The 17871-nt window shown below is 38.5% G+C and overlaps 1 protein-coding gene across 2 annotated transcripts in view; it reads right to left on the bottom strand.

Annotated features, from left to right (window-relative positions):
* UGGT2 (UDP-glucose glycoprotein glucosyltransferase 2) overlaps positions 1 to 16714 on the bottom strand; it is a 94409-nt gene extending 77695 nt beyond the window's left edge. For both annotated transcript variants that reach the window (XM_082001170.1, XM_082001169.1), the window contains exons 1-5: positions 16463 to 16714; positions 14959 to 15041; positions 6398 to 6528; positions 5154 to 5266; positions 847 to 1021 (exon numbers count right to left, since the gene is read on the bottom strand). In XM_082001170.1, coding sequence (XP_081857296.1) covers positions 847 to 1021; positions 5154 to 5266; positions 6398 to 6528; positions 14959 to 15041; positions 16463 to 16611 — 651 coding nt within the window. In that variant the 5' untranslated portion in view covers positions 16612 to 16714. The remainder of the gene's footprint in view (positions 1 to 846; positions 1022 to 5153; positions 5267 to 6397; positions 6529 to 14958; positions 15042 to 16462) is intronic.
* Positions 16715 to 17871: the final 1157 nt, after the last annotated feature.

Below are 17871 nucleotides of genomic sequence, written 5' to 3'. Positions count from 1 at the left end.
CATAAAGTTCAGTAAAAACTATACCCCACACAACTTAGAATTTAAGACTGGTTTCCTCAAATTCTCTGTTTCATTACTGTGAGCAAACAACTCAAAGTCATCCGCAAACTATGGATCTCATCTCCCTGAAATGCCTGGTCTGCATAAATCACAGCAACCTCTCCATCAGATTATACTTGTATTAGCCACCGTATTTAAGAGCTGTACTGTGAATATAAATTATCAAAAACCTTCCAATAACCAAAACTGGGAACAATATAGTTCCATGTACTGGTATTTGTGTTGTTTTGTTTCAGGGAGAAGAGTAAATTAAGAAAAGCATTCAGAAACATTATGTTTAAAATACCAACACTGTGGGACGCAAGCGTCGAAAAACTGGTCAATAATGTTGACTGGAATAACCCATGCTGTTGTACTACAATGAACCTATGAGATTATACTGAGAATATATACAATTATACTTATTTTTCAGCTTGATTTTCTATTCTACTTCCAATTTTTCTAATCCTTGTTACAAATATGTTCAGCCTGCTGCACCAATATTCACTCAAGATCTTCGTACAACATACAAAATCCAGACATATAACCAAAAAAGAGATATTTCAAGGTCAGTGATGCAAACAGTGCTTGCATGCAGTATTAGATTATACTGTCATGCTTTCCCAGCTTCAAAGTTTGTATTAGGTTAATCGCTTCACCTAGAAAAGTTTTAAAATTGGAATATATACTGCACATGATTTAGGCAAATGCAGAAATAAATGTAGAAATGTGTTTTGTCAAAAAGCAAGCAAAATAAAGACAGAATACTAACAGTTTACTGAATCAATGTTAATTTGAATTGCATACCTGAACATAATGCCGGAGAACATAAACAATTTCTTCCTTTTGTGCTTTCTCAGATAAAATCTTGTGGAATTTGACGAAGTCTTTCGTACCCATTTCTGCATAAAGAACAACCACTGGGCCATCCTCTTTGAGAGCTGGGAATTTGTGATCTCCCTTAAGAAGATATGGCCTAGGTCTGGTTTTAAAAACAAATAACAGTGATATTACGTATTCAGAAAAGAAATTAAAACAGTGTTGGTTTTTCTACTTCATAATTGAAAAAAACTAGTAAGGGCTGATATGCTAGAAGTATACAAGCCATGTTAAAATCATCACAAAATAATCGTGATTGCTCACAAATGAACTTTGAATAAAAAATTTTCAAATTAAAGTCTAAGAAACTGAAAAATCATCAACTATAAATAATTTTAATATATTTTATCAAATCACAGCACAAAGCAAATGAAAACCATAGCACAGAGATTTTGTGCAACAACCAGTTACAGCTTGAAACTTTTAATTTAAATGATGCATTACATCTGTTAGAGATGTACAGAGCAATCAGTGAGTAACAGAGTAGCAGAGAGATATTCAGCAAAGTTTGAGAAAGCTGCTAACAGACATGGAAAGTAACTGGGGTTATACTTCTTCAACACCATCCAGCCCTGTTAATTTAGCTAATTTTGCAAATTTTGACTGCCTCCTCATCGAAAGCCATGACTAGAAAAGTTACACTTTCTATACCTACAATGATTTCTTAGATGACTGCAAACATCTTTTGAATAAAACCTGGGAAAGATGGAAAGTAACAGAAGATACGATTGACTAATATACTCATGGTGCTAATTATTGATGAGCACACTTCTTTTTCAAAGTTGCCTTTGCATAGTCACACTTGAAAGACCAGTAAACTCACCCCAAATCTCTCCAAGACAAGTACAGAAACTCTAACCCAACACACACTACAGAAAAGTGTGTAGTAGATGCTCATTGAAAAGCCATACTGGAAAGGTGTGAGCAGAACTCCACATGCGTGGTAGGTATGCAATCAAACACCACATTTGTAAGGCAGAGACAAAAATGGGGCCTGGTTTGAGAATTAACTTGGGTGCATGTGTCACAGAAATATCAGGCAAGCTTTCCCACTGTCATCACAGGACACAGCAGACAAAGCAGATGTCACCAGGGAGTCTGAAACAACTCTTGAATGAGTAAGGTCTGTTCAAGAACAGATCCAGATTTTCCCCAATGAAAGCATACATATGGGATGGGACTTGTGCAACTTCCTTCTCATATCTAGAGAGAGCAAAAAACTGCCACAGTCATTTATAGAGAGCTGAAAGCCTACACCAAGGGAGCTTCTCTTTTTTAACTAGTCACCTAGGTATAGCAGAAGAATGACTCCTGTTCGCAAAAGGTGGGTACCAAGTGCTGCCGTGACTTTCTTGAACACTGACAGTCTCAAAGGAAGCATTTTATACTATAATGAACACGCTTCACTAAAAAATTAAGTGCTGCAGTGAAATAACACTGCATAGGGCTACCATAATGACCTTGGATTGGAGAATTAAAGCATTCAGCCCTTGTAAATCCAATATAAGCCTCTGTTCTCTGTTTCTCTTTGACACTGAATAGTAGTGAGAAGGAATTGATTTGCTCACTCATAGAGCTGAAAGCTAATTAATTTCCTGCCATAAGAGATTCTCATGAGAAGGCTAGCTGAAAGGGAAGGAACAGCAGTTGGGCAGACAAAAAGATGAAAAAAATACATGGATGTGGAGTTCAGCACTTGGATTCAGTTACTAGGGTAGTACAGACAACTATATACTTGCCTAGATAGTTGCCAAGATGGGGTGCAGAAGGAATGTGATGGACAGAAGACAGCAGACATGCGTACTGACAAACTTTCTAAGGCACTGATTGTTCTGAGCAAAATGTGACTCACATCAATGCTTCTGCTCTTAGCAGCAATAGCCCCAGAAATCATAGTGTTGTGTTTTGGACAGTTAGCAAGATAAGCAGTCCCCACCATTTAACCACTGAAGATCTTCCTCTGACACATCCAGAACCCCTGAGCAGACCATTGCACCTCCACACAAAGTACTTCCAACTAGAGCCATGCAGTCCATTGCAACATGGCTGAAAATGCAACAGACCAAATCACAGTAGATGCTGCATAAAGGACCAGATGAAGCAAAACCTTAATTTTGACATGCAGACTTATTTGGGCTCTCCTAAGTCCAAAGTGCCTGAGCCGCCCTGGATCTCAAGATGAGCTGATGTATCTGCACAAAATAATGCTGCAGACTCTTCTTTCTCTTCCAGTGAGATTGGAAACTATCATTGCTAAAAATAGAACATTTCTAGTGTCCTCATCCAATGTGGGGAACTTTAGGCCACAACTGAAAGCCTAGTTTAAGTTGGCCTGGCTTAAGTGGAAGAGTCATGACAGACAGAAGACAGAAGAAGAAAATGAAACACAAAGGAAAACAGTTTGAAATGAAAAAGGAAACAATAAACCAAAAAGATCTCTTTTATGAAAAGCCACAGAGAAAAAGAATGACTGGTTATGAGGAACCAACAGTGAGATGGCACACTATCCCATGTATCATTTGTTCACCATATAGAAAAGAAAGAACAGGAGCACAACCCCATCTGTATCACTTATGGTAAACATCTCAGCACAAGTGAAAAGCATCTGCTACCCAGGGTACAACTGGAAATAAATAGTGGAACCAATTACCTGAAGGTAAACATAGTTTTCTCAAAGTCTAGCTCCAGGAACTGTAAATATTTGAGTGATGCAACTACTTTTGGGGTGTGGAGAAGGAAAGGAAATTTATCAAGATTTTGCCCCTGCAGCTCTGAAGGTTGTAATGTGACTGGTACACACAAAACTATACAAAATACAAGAACAATTTAATAGAAACAAATTCAGTTTTGTTGTAAGTTTTTAAAGTTAATGATTTCTGGAAGTCTAAGTCTTTCAATTCTGAATACTTCAGGATTCTATTGTTTATTATTGTGATTTTCCAGAATCGTCTAAATTTGGGGATAGTATCTCCAGAAAGGAGGATGTGCTGAATCCAGTTAACTGCTTTAGAAGAAGAGCATATTCAGACATTGTGATGTAATGTTAAGGTCTCATAATGCCTGACTATACGACCAGAAGAATTCAACGTAATTTTAAAAGCCAAAATTTAGTACAAATAATTTATGTAAGAAAGACATTTGTTAGGCAGAATGTAATAGTTACAAATGGGACATTGCAAACTAGACAGTGAAGTGTTTTTGCAAAAACCTCAGCTATTGAATAAGTAAAAGACAGGCTGTAAATTTATCAGTGGACTTAGAAAATACCATAAATCACTTGTGTAGAACTCAAAATTGGTTTCAGAAGCAACCATCCCCAAAGAAACAAATTCATAGGTTTTCAGGGTTTTTTTTCCGATTTATATTTGATAGAAAGCAAAATCCAAGAAATATGCCCTACTAAATCATCTTTCAGCTTTACATATCTCCATGAAGTGGTTGAGGGTTTGGACACTAATATATATTATTGGTGAACTTGACCATTGCAGGGAAAAAAACCCACAACAACGAAAGGTGTTACATACAGGTCTTGAAAAAATACAAATTAATACTTTTTTTAATGGAGAGTAAACATTTTGGTTTCATTATTTTGTTGTTACTATTTTTTATTTTGATAGGGTCTATGTATTTTACTTCACGGCCCAAATTCATTCTGGACTGATGCTAGTTTCTACATGACTAAGCCTGCAGAAAGTCTTGATAGGAGCAAAGTCTAGCACAAGATGAGGAAAGGTTCTGCCAGCCGAGGTGGATTCCTCTTCCACCCCTGTGCCAAGCCCTTACAATCCAGAAAACCTCAAATGCAGCAGCACTAACTACATAGAAAGATCTGTCAGCAGAAATACTGTCTCAGACACATTAAATGGTAAATTTGTATAGAAAGTACACTGTAACTTAAACTTGACTACCCCATACCAATAAATGTAAAAAATACAAAATTATCCATGTGGTTAGAGCAGCAAAGTTCTATGATTTTATTTTAAAACCCTACTTTGATTCATAATTGATGAATTCTCATAACAGTAAGCGTTTAAAATACTTCAAAACCAAAAGTAACTCTTTTAAAATAACATATATTTCAGATGGGTATGTCTTTAAATATCCAGGGATTTATGTGCTTGGCATTATCAAGTAAGTAGAACATAAAATTTCAAAATACTACAAGTATATATGCAATAATACATTTTCCTCTTTAGTAATCTATTTTTCCTCTTAAAACAGATCATTACATTTACCTCTTAGTAGCCTTCTTCAGCAGCTTTTTTATTTCATTAGTCTTACAGGTGTGTTTCTCATGGATAACCACAAATGCACTGCAGCCTTCTGGTGGAGGTTCATCAGCTGCAATCTAATATTTCAACAATTATACTCAACCAGAATGCTTTGATTGCACTTCAACTTAAACTCACATCCCTTTGATTAAAATAACTCAACAGCTGCCATTCAGTTGTGTTTCTAATTAAGCCCATTCAAAACTGGGTACATGTGAAAAAAGTAATGGAAAATATTAGAAGAGTAAGACCTTATAACCTTTGTGAGATGTAGTATATCAAATGCAGTCATACTGCAGAAAATGCAAGTCCATTTATGTTCCATAAAGACAGGGCTCAGAAATCTCCTCCACAAGCTCAAATCACAGCCTGTACTCTGAGATTTTTTAAATTTTAGTCGCTATCAGCAATCATGTTAATGTAGAAAGATTTGACTGCTAATGAATAAATCACAAATAATTAACATCAATTTTTTGTTCTCTCTCCTTCCCACACGCCCACCTTTTTTTTAAACTCTATTCAACTATTCCCATGTAAAGTGGGAATCATACGACTGTATGTCAATGACTCTGGATTCACAAGCCGAAAGATAAAAATTAAAAGATATGAGTCTGAGATTATGATATTCCTCCAGAGAACACTTGCAAAACCCCCTAACTTTATTACAGCTTATTACCTTTCAGAAACATGAATTTCTCACTTTATTTTGAAGGTGGCATTGCTAAAAGGAGGAGGAGCAGTTTTAGGCTAGAGGCACAGTGAATTTATGTCCTCTTTTTCATTAACAAAGCAGGTATTTGACTATTCTATCTTTCAACTTTTCAAATACTAAAATAATGAGAGATGAGAAGTCCACTAAATAACAGATGTAAATTACTTGAAGCTACAGGAAACTTCCAACTTTGGGAATGTCTGAATTACCATAGGATTATTTAAAGCAATGCAAAAAACCACCAGAATCTGAGTTTTAAAAATGAACAATTCAAAAAATTCTACCCTGAAAATAATGCTATCCATACAATTAAATATGAATATTTGTTCCTGTCAATATAACCAGCTTATAAAGCATCACTTTTATAAATGGATCATGTTTGATTCCAAATAATGTCAGCATGTATTTTATTGAACTGTAATAATGAACATTCTTTACTCTGCAGCCAAAATACCACATAAAATCATGTATCAAATATATCAGATAGTATAGTCACCTGCTGAAACATCTGAACAGTTGGAGAATATGCCCGTATGGAAAGTGCAAATTTCAATAGATTGATTTGCAAATTGGATAAAAATTGTCCTGCTTTCTTCAAGATTAAATTGTAATAGGAATGCTCTGAATCTGTTGAAGAATAGAAAAAGAGACAAACTTTTAGTGTTTCGTCATAAATGATGTGGCGTATCTACCTGCACTACGTAATAGGCAAATATGTTAGTGCTGCTTGGCAGTTCAAAAGTCTTGAATGCCATCCACTGATAATTGTTTCCTTTACTACCAATTCTAAAGGCCTAATGTAATGTAAATACAACAAAAGTGAGCGCGATAGCACTAGTTAACATCTAAATCATTTTCACCAATATAAAAATGAACTCAAGACAATAATGTCTCTCTGCAGATCCATAAAGTCTGGAATAGAGCTTATTCATTTATTTCTATTTCTTAAACTTATGCTAGCCTTTTAAAGCAAATCTTGAAGGTTACTTACTTTCAACCAGCATTATTTTACAAATGATTTTACAGAATCATGGAATCATTACGGTTGGAAAAGACCTTTAAGATCATCAAGTCCAACCATCAACCCACCACCACCATGCCTGCTAAACCATGTCCTGACATGCCACGTCTACATGTATTTTGAATACTTCCAGTGATGGTGACTACACCACTTCCACTCTAAGCATGCAACTTTAAATAAAAATCTTCTAAAGGTGGCATTCGTTGGGCTTCTCTCACATATCCTATTTCTTCCTTAAAGATACATGATAAACAAGAGTGTGAGAATGGATGCAACATGTGAAGTGGCTTCACCCCTTCCTGCATATCTTGCCTTCTCAAGGCCAAAATTAAGACTGCAAATAAGAAGGAAGGTGGATGGTGTCTGGGAATGACAGAAGTAGATAATAAACAACATTGGTTGGAAATAATTAACCTTCATTTCTTCTTCTAGAAGCATATGCAAATGGATATTCTCATGCTGCCCTTGGACTGTGAGGCAAAGAAGCCTAATTAGAAAGAGGTTGTAATATTGTTTTCTCAAGTTGTGAAAAAGACCTGTATCTGTTTAAGGAATATCACTCATCAAAATTTTATACATGTATACATTGTACTATATGATATTGTTGAACACAAACAAATTAAGAGTCAGAGAACCAAAGCTGTGACGATACCAAGCATTGTACACCATCCCTGTCCCAGAGGTTGACCTTCTACAGGACAGCTGAAACATCCGTAAAGCAGTCCAGAATTGCCAGTTTATGCCTCCCCCCCTGCAATCTATATAGTCAGCATGTATTTTACTTACATAGATAGATATTACCTGGAAACTGCAGTGATTCAAGATCTTTTTCACTGTTTAATTCAAATACTTTCCTGTAAAGGTGAAAATTTGCAGCAAAGGGAAAACGAGTTGCAGGGAGGAACCATTCTAGCTGTCCAGCTTGAATTTTTCTGTGTTCTTAGGTCAAAACCTTAAAGGTGCTCTTGCTGTGAAAGTGGAATGATCGTCCCAGTAGGAAACCCCTTTAAGGGTCCAAAGTGGCACCAAATTTTTACATAGTGTGAAAATCATCTCACGTGATTTAACCTGCCAGATTTTACGTGCCTCAGCTGCAGTAGATCTCAGAAGCACTCATATCAAACAAGTGCAGCAATCAAAATGCCATTCTCTTCACCATGGCCCAGGTTCCAGCACAACATTAGACCACATACAATAGCTCTGCAGGCCATAGTTTTGGAAATATCCATTAATTGCTCCCAGCAGTTCTGTATACAATTTTCATAACTAAGCACTTCATATCCTCTCACTTTCCTCTTTACAACCCCTTAACCTTCTTTTGTTATTAAAGCGTCTAGGATCTCCTTTTGGCTTTTTCCTCCTTCTTAAAACTCATTATTTAGAAAGGTTGAGTTTGCTGTAATTCACTAGGGGGAAAAAAAAAAAAAAAGAATCTAAGATTACAAAAGGGTATGACCTGCATTTCCAGAAAGCTGCTTTCCCATAAATTGTATATGATCATATGATTCAGCTCTACAACTACCTGAAAGGGGGTTGTGGCGATATGGGTGTTGGTCTCTTCTCCCAAGTAACTAGCGATAGGACGAGAGGAAATGTCCTCAAGTTGCGCCAGGGGAGGTTTAGATTGGATATTAGGAAAAATTTCTTTACCGAGAGGGTGGTCAAGCATTGGAACAGGCTGCCCAGGGAGGTGGTGGAGTCACCATCACTGAAAGTATTCAAAAAATGTGTGGACGTGGCACTTCGGGACATGATTTAGTGGGCATGGTGGTGTTGGGTTGATGGTTGGACTTGATGATCTAAAAGGTCTTTTCCAACCTTAATGATTCTGTGATTCTGTGATTACTGTCTAACATCAAATTCCATGGATGAAAACCCCATCTATTCTATGTTTTCTAAATCTACACGTAGCCCTGGCAAAACTCAAATGAGATAAATTTGGCTTCACACATTCCAAGCAGCGAATATAAAAAATCTGGAAGTGGCAAATACTTCCAGATTAAAACATCTTTCCAATAACTATACTTCCAAATTTTCTTCAAATTATCACCACAAAGACAAAAATTCAGTCTGAAATTTCCACCCCTCCACTCAGTCCCAAATAACATCCTATTGAACACAATGACGAGTTATTAAATATACAATTCTAAAGATACAGCCTCAATGAAATATTTTTACCACAAGTCTTTAAATTCTTTAGCTTACGAATTCCAGATATGTTTTCACTGCTGTATATAAAACAGCTGGTATTTTTGCTCTGGAAGATGATTAAGACAATGATGACTTTAATGAGTGAAGTTTAAAAAAAAAAAGATAATTTGTCATGTGCCTTCAAAAATGATTGGATAACATATTGACAAGGTTACACTTATCAAATCATGCATTCACTCCTACTACTTCAACTTATATTAATACTGCTGGCTTCATTCAGACTACAACTGTACTTTAAACTTCAGCAAGATAAATTAATCCAGATCAAATGCTATACAACCCACGTAATGCAAAAACATTTCTTAAAGTTTTTTACATACAGAACTATGGTTTCAGTTTTGCAAATTATTTTCACACAGTATTTGCTCTTTGAAACTTGAGAACTACTTGCCCTCCAGGCACATTTTAACACTGCACTCTATGCCCAAGAGTAGAAGTAGTAATAAATTTCCTAGGATGTTACAAGGAACCACGGAGAAACAGATGTTTCTGGTCATAAAATGTTGCATGATAGCATATTACCACTAAATTCATTAACAAAGTTGATTTAAAAATAAGTAACTGAGACAACGTTAATAGGATACAGCTCCAGATTTCAGACATATGAATGCATGTGTATGAGCTACATATCTGTAAACTTCCATTCTAGCCAAGAGTGATAGCCTAGCAGCTAACAAAACCTGAAAAGCTATTCAGGTCACTCTAAAGATCCCTAAATTTGTCAGAGAATAGCGTGCTCAACTCCTGTAGCCAAATTGATTAGATTGATTGTATCAAGAACTCAACAGCTAGCTAAGCAGGCTCATATTTAAACATTAATATTTACTATCCACAATCTACAGCAGTATCTCACATCACAGGTAGATTAAAAATAATTAAAGGGAGACGACCAAGACAGTCACAAAAGGAAAGTAATGGACTATATCACAGCTCCTCAGATCCCATGCACATACAGCACAATCTGAATATACACTGGTGGCCCACAGGAGGTCGGGAGAATAAACATAAGGGATATAATTAGTCATACACACACAGAGTGCTGGAATCATTATTTTGAGGGATGGGAGTATGAAGATTGTTCCAGCTGCATAGATGTGTATATCTGTATCTACAGATGAGCTAGGGAAGTAGAGAACCCAGGTAAGAGCAGTTCAAGCAATCACTGGCCAGTCAAATCCCTGTGACATTCAAGGAAGATGCCAGTGGACAGGGAATACTTTATTTTATTGCATGATTATTGTAGAAGTGCCATGCTTGTGAAACTGATTCCTCTTCAATCTTTAAGGTTGATATGTACGTAAAAAATACTTACCTAATTTAGTTGTGAATAATGTGTAGTCTTCTAGATTACAACAAACAATTTGCATGACTTGTTTATACATAATATACTGTTAATTTTTTCAGAGAAAATAGTTTCCCTATTAATATGTTTATGTGTTTTTAAATTTTTAATACATATTTAAGAGGCTGCTGAAAATTCAATATATAAACCAAACCACTTGGGAAGAGAGTAGACACTCCAGTTACAATTAGTCGGCAGGGAACTGGCTACTTACCTTCACTCTGTGCTCCTAAATTAACCTTTTGAGATAAAAAAGCAGCAGCAAGTTTAAAATGCAATCTTCAGTGTTTTGTAACTGTGCTGTTTTTAATATGACATTTTTGCAGCTTTGATTTCTTTATAACATACATGCAGCCCAAAATAGCATCCCCTGCTTTTCCAAATCTTCCACAAGCCTGGTGGCAGGTATATCACATATTAAGTAGACAACAATGTTGTCTGTGCTACCTGAAGACCTCACTCTAATTTAATATAGTGTGTCCCATCATTAACTTTTTGATGTTTTTCATAGAGTATAATCCCAGTGATGCCCAAGTTGATTTGAGTTCATATTAAAGAAAATGTTAAAACAAATACATCACCAGACTAAATGCTTACCAAATTCCATGTACATTGCTTCTACCAAATCCATTAAGTTGCTACATATATCACAACTAAACAGACCATTACTAGACCTAATTTGCTAAGGCTGAATATTTTAAATGAGCAAGTTAACAACAGATGTTGATTTATTATTCTAAATTTATTATAACAAGTTTTGAGAACTGATAAGCAATAGATTGGAAATCATCCAAGGGATGATTTCAAAGAAAAAAGAAAAGCCACCATATTTATTTTTTAAGTTGCCTTTTAGCTTTAATACTTCGTGACTCTTTTGAAATACTCAACAGTAAGTTGGGTTACAAATCTACCATCCAATTCTATAAACCAAATTTTTCAGTTTCAAATCTTTGAAGGTAATTCTTTACCTTCTATGAAAATGTTTCTATTTAAAAACAACAATGCTTTTATTTCCCTGTTATTCATCCTATCAACTCTTGATACCATCTAGAGCAGAACTGAAAAGTCAATCACCCCACCCAATCCTTTAGGACAGATCTTTTAATTTCTTCAAGTAGTTATTGTTACTTCAGCCTTAATGCATAATGAACATCCCTCTACATCAATGTGTCTTGACATGCAACAGCTAAGACAGAACCCATTCCACACCACCCAGAGAGCCAACTTCTCAGAGGTATACTATTACATATCTCCCAGTAACTGTGCCACTCCAGTATGTCAGTATCGGTATTCTTCACTCTAGCTGACCATTTTATTGTAGATGCCTAATGCAGACTTCCCTACTGAAAGTGGCTTAACTATTGATGGATACACATGATGCTCATAATATTTCTATTTTCATACTTAGTATGTTGACTTCAGTAAGATGCTCTTAAGTTGGAAGAATCAATATTGATGTGATTTTGTCATTAAATAACAACTTTCTTTTTCTCTAAAACAGAATCTTTCCTTCTCATCCTGTTCGTAAAGAGCATTGGTTTGCTTGTATAATACTACCCAAACTATGAATTGACTTTTAGGAAAATGACTCGGTGCCAGAACTTTAAGTTTTCCTGCATTATAAACATAGGAGTTTCTTGGCCATAGTGATAAATATACACATCAATTGCTTAATATGCTTAACTATTGAAGTAATATTTTAGTACATTCTCAAGGTTCCCCACTACCAACATCCAATACCTCATTAACAAGATAGGCCATTCATATCATCCTACTGGTAATTCCTTTATTCTCAGTCACACAGAGTTTATCCAGGTGAAGTAGGTAAAGTATGTGGCTAACAGCCAATTTCAACAGACATCTGTGTCACTAATAACAAATGTCACTGAAGCTTCAAATTCCTTGGAAAGTTGGTCCAAGCAAGCAGACAAGAGATGGCTGATAAAAAACCCTGACGCATCACCTAATACATCAGTCTTGTCTCAAGGCAACACCAGCTGCATCTAAACCACTCAGAGGGAAAAACAAAAAAAAAAAAAAAGAAAGAATTCAATTCAACAGTCAAAAGTGACTTCTGGAGGTCACCTCATCCAAACTTTTACTTAGAGGAGATCTAATTTCACTGCTAGATTAGGCTGCTCAGGGCCTTGTGCAGCGGAGTTTTGAATATCTCCAAGAACGAAGATTCTACAGCCTCCTGGGACAGCCTGTTGCAGTGTTTACTCAACCCTATGGCCGAAACATTTTCCCTAGTATTGAACCAAAATTTCCATGTTTCTACTTGTGCCCATTGCTTTTTTTCATATTACTCTGCACATTCAGGAAGGGTCTGGTTCCACCTTCTCTACACCTTTCGGTTAGGAATCTATGAGGTTTCTTCTCATTCCTGTCTTCTTCAGATTGAATAAAATTCAGTTCTCTCAGCCTTTCCTCAGAAGTCCCCTCCAGTTCCCTAAACATTGTGATGATCTTCCCCTATGTCTCCATGTCTCGTCTTTCTTTTAACCAGGAGCCCCAACCTGGGCCCAGCACTCCAGAGGTGGTCTTACAAGTGCCACATAGAGTGGAATAATCATTTTTCTTGACCTGCTGGCTACACTCCTGCTGATGCAGCTTAGCACGTAGTTGGCCTTCTCAGGCATAAGAATTAAATGCAACTCACTGTTGACAAGAATCCCCAAGTCTATTTCTCAGAAAAACACTTTCTAGTCAGTCAGTGCCCAGGTTGCACTGCTGCCGAGATTATTCCAGCCCATGAGCGAGTCTGTAAACGGCCTTTGCTGAGCTTCCCAGTGTTTCTGTTGGCCTATCTCTCCAGCCTACCAAGGCCCCTCTAATGGCAGCCCTACCCTCCAGCTTCTCAACTTCTCCTACCAGTTTTCTGTCATTCACAACCTTGTGGAGGGTGTAACCTACGCCACTGCCCTGTGCATTGACAAAGACCTTAAACAGCATTAGTCAACAATACTTGCCTCAACAAATGCTTCTAGCAGTTGACCACAGGTCAAATTCTGTACCTGCCTCCCTCTTCCATGTGCTCATGGCCTTACACAGAATGGCCCTGAGCAGCATTCGCCACCTGGGCCTACTGTTTTCAGCGATTCTTGCTGGTTTTGTTTATACTTCTGACCTCAGACCATCCTCAGTTTTCATCAGGTCATGGTAATTTTGGTTTGTTTTTTTTTTTAACTTCTCCAGTTGATATCCCACAACTACAATCACAGTTCTTTGTACATCTTCTGCTTCTACTATATCCTTTCTAAAGCAATGAATAGGAAAACAGAGGGAGACAATAAAGTAGAACATCATGCTTTACTCAACACAAGAGCACATCACAGAATCAGAAGCAGCAAAATGTTGTTTACCATGCAGGTCCCTCTTCCTTTCCTAGTAATTTTTTAAGTTTATTGGCTGCTTTGGGCATTGCTGAGCACTCATTGAACATTCTCCCTCACCTATCCACATGGACACCACAATGTCTTTTTGACTTGTCACAATGGTTGGAAGTGTGTTGTTTCTGAAGTTCTCCCTCCCATATACAGCATTTTCCACATAAGGATTAATTTCTGTCATCTCATTGCCATTTCCTGCACGATCTTTCTACAGTTTGTTAGCTTTTGACTATTAATGCAACATTCAATTTACCTGAAGTCTCTTCTCGTGGTAGTGTTAGGTCCTCACACTCATGCCTAAAGAGCTGTACTAGTCTGAGAAGGCAAAATGAAACAGCCTTACTGTGTTTTGAAGCTTTTTTCACCTTGTTCATCTATTGACCTAACAAGTAGGTCTAACATTGACCAATCTGTTGTAAAGCCTAGTAGGCTTCCAAATTTTTCCAATGACCATGGCCATTTCTAGTAAACTACTCTCCAAGGTATCTGCTGGGGTGGCTCACTTCTATGCTTCATTTGTTAGATTTTATGCTTTGTTCTTCTCTCCAAACTTCTAACCACTTAATATTCTTGTCTAATCATGCAAGGTTTTTTTAATCCTATTTTGACAGTGATAAATATTTATCCTAAAACACTAGTATTGCTGCTGGAAAAGTCTCTGCACCATGTACAAGTATTAAATGTTTTTTGGTCATTCTTTTCATTTTTTCCTTTAGCTAGCATTCTCATTTTAGTTATTTGTAGGATTCTCTCCCCTACAAACATCCATCTTATACAAAACAGGAAGTCTTAATATGCTATAAGCTCTTGCTGAGCCACATAAGAAGGTAGGTATCTTTAATCATTACACTTCTGTTCCACATTGTAACAGCAGTTCAGTCCATCTTGTCTTTCTTGCTTTTAGAACTCCTCTACAGGTAAGAGCTCTCAGGGGAAAATATGCTACAACCTTCTCAAAGAAAACTACCTAGTAACCAATAGTGCAAGAGTAAAGCTTTACCTGACTAAGACTAGTTACTGTCTTAGTTTATACTTAAAAGTTAAATACAGTGCAAGATAACGTATTAAAACTAGCATGCTGTTTAACTTACCTCCTTGCTTATAAACTGTTAATTCTCGTACAGTTTCCAAGAATTGCCAAAACTTCTCATTACCATCTTCTGCAATAAATTCACTGTTTAAAAATAAAAATGAATTGCCCATAGGTTGACTTTGTCCAAAGACGTATCGCAGTAAAAATCTTCAGTTGTTTAAAATAACAAATACCCAGCAACAACCAAGCATTAATTATTGAATGACCATCTAACACCTCTGCAGCATAAAACACTGAGCAGTGGTATCCTTTGGTTAAAAGACATTTTGAACAAAATACTACCAATCTGAACTCAGTCAGAGCTGTAAAGCAAGGAGACTATTCTCTGATACATAAACAAACACAATTTTTCACTTTATTTTTCCACAGGTATTCCAATATACAGTTATCAATAAAATCAAGTCAGCACACAAACTTTATTTAACAGTGGCTAAATATACAAGTAAGAACACAGACGCTGTCAGGTTATAGTTTTTAATCAAGTTACAGGCTTTTATTGATGACAATGTCTATTTTGCTATGCAGGGGAGGTCCCCAACCTCTGGAACACTTCCAAAGATGGGTTAATCCTTAGAAAACATAAAAGGTAAGGTTTGCTTTACTTCAAATACAATTCTTCCATTTACTAGTAACACTTTTTAGTTTTGTGTTTTTTCTTACAGGAACATTAGTTGCTTTTCTTTCCCCTTTATGTCTGTCAAAAAGATCTACTTGCTAGCATGAGCGTGTTGTTTTCTAATCTTTACTTTGGAATTTTGCCACTCCTTTGATTACAAAAGCTTGCAATTATCCCTTTCGTGGGAGTTCTCCAAACAGCAGCAAGTAAGTTTAAACACAAAACAAGCAAAAAAAAAAAAAAAAAAAAAAAAAAAAATTTTAAACCAAACTGGCAGGGGAGCCACAAACATGTAATACTGGAAAACATTTTCACTTTCCATTTTGAAATTGTCAATACAAGTTAAAAATACCTTTTTTAAAAAGACATGTTTTACTACTACAGCTTCACTAATACCTTTAGCCATAATTATTTCATTCATGAGTGAAAGTAAACTAATTGGGATGAGACGAAGAGAAACTATTACCCAGTGGAAAGTAGGGGTTGTGTAGATTGGCCCATTGCATCTCCTCAACCTAACCTGCAAACGCCTAAGTTAAACACAAAGCAAGCTAAGGAGCACACTTAAAACGTGGCAAAGCCTGTCAGCACTACCCATAACGTTTTACAAAGGGAGAAAACAGTTAATCCTTAAACTGAAGGAGCAGTTTAACACCCTGTGCTAGGGGAAGGGAGAAAGGCAGCCACCCCTCCTGACAGCCCACCTCCCCTCTCCGCCCGCGCAGCGGAGAGAAGGCGCCCCTCCCTCCTCCCGCCCCCTCAGTCAGGCTCCCCCGCCCCGCCGGAGACAGCCGGGGGAGGCGTCGCCGCTGCTCCCCTTCCCCGGCCTAACGGCCCCGCGCCGCCGCCGAGGAAGGCAGCGGGGCGATGTGGAGGCTGCACGCACCTCGCCTCCAGCAGCAGCGGGGTCGCCGGCCACTTCGCCGCCAGCCGGGCCGTCACGGCCTGGGAGGAGGCTGGAGCCCCGCCGCAGGGGCACGGCTGGGCACACAGGAAGGCAAGGAGGAGGGTAGGCGGCAGCGGCCAGCCCGCCATGAGTAGGAAGGGTCGAGGGGAGGCGCACAGAGCAGCCGCCACCCCGCGCAGCTCCCCCGCCCCGCCTACCCAGCCTCTGCCTTGCTCCTACTGGCTGTGCTGTGCCCTCTCTATCGGGCTATTGGTCAGCCCAGAGACCAATCAGGGGTGACGCCAAATAAATAACGGGGCTAGCCATGCTCGCGCGATGACACGCGGCGGTAGGGATGGAGCGGGTGTGGCAGGCTCGTCCGGCTCGTGCCTCCGCGCAAACGCAGGAGCGCCGTTAGCGCCGGCCCCGCCGAGCGGGGGTTGTAGCGTCCCTCTGCCAACGCGTGGGCCTTTCCTTTTTGTTGTTGGTTGTTTGTTTGTTTTTTAATTTTCGGGTTGTTTTATAAGTGTGAGTTTTGCGTGGGATATCTCTGGGTTCCCCTTGTGGGGGTCTGCCGTTACTTCTGAGCGGTGTGCTCCCTCAGGCGGGGGCCATTGGTGGCAGCGGCGGTGGCGGCGCGCCGCTGTGGGGAGCCAGGGCAGCAGCGGCCTTCCCCGGTGCTCCCCAAACCTCCCGGTGCCTCTGCGTGTGCCCCGTTCTCGCTGGTGGTTCTCCCTCGGCCTTCACCAGGCTAAAAATAGTAGCTAAGATCTTGCTAAGTGCTAGCAGCTTCCTACAGAGTGTGTGTATATGTATATATATATTCATATATAAAGTGGTTGCTGGAAGGGGGAAGTTCTCTGAAAATGGAAGTTTTCTAAACCAATTTCTATTTTGAGATGTATTCTGTTTCCTACCTACCTATTTTTTTCCTCCATAAACATGGAACCATGCCTTTACTCTGCCTCTACTCTCTACCTAACTTACCCTAGAATTTGCAGGCTCATGGTTTCTAATTTATTCTGTCTGTTTTTGACATCTCAGTAGTAAATTCCATTCCCTCAGCAAAGCTGCTACTTTTCCTGAGTTTTTCCCCGGCTGTACAGCAAAGCCAAAAGAGGCTGCAGCGGGTGCTTCTGGAGCAGTGCTGTGGGATAGGAATACAGAGCAGCTCTGAGTAGTTATCTATTGGACGAAGAATGCTCCAGCTCTATTAAAAATAAGGGTATTGCCTTTTCCAAAACGTGACTCATGGAACATGGGTCATGGGACGTCTTACTGCTGCATACACCTTAATTTGTTTTGCTTGCAATCACCTCCTGACGGTTTAAAGCTGCTGTGTGGATGGCAGGAGCCAGTTAAGGCACTAGTCCAGGGAGCAGGCTATGGATTGTATAGTTTGGTTTGTT

Source organism: Phaethon aethereus (genome assembly GCF_964289735.1).
Source record: "Phaethon aethereus genome assembly, chromosome: 1".
Lineage (NCBI taxonomy): Eukaryota > Metazoa > Chordata > Aves > Phaethontiformes > Phaethontidae > Phaethon > Phaethon aethereus.
Note: the sequence above shows the minus strand (reverse complement) of the source record. Positions and strands in the feature narration are given on the sequence as shown.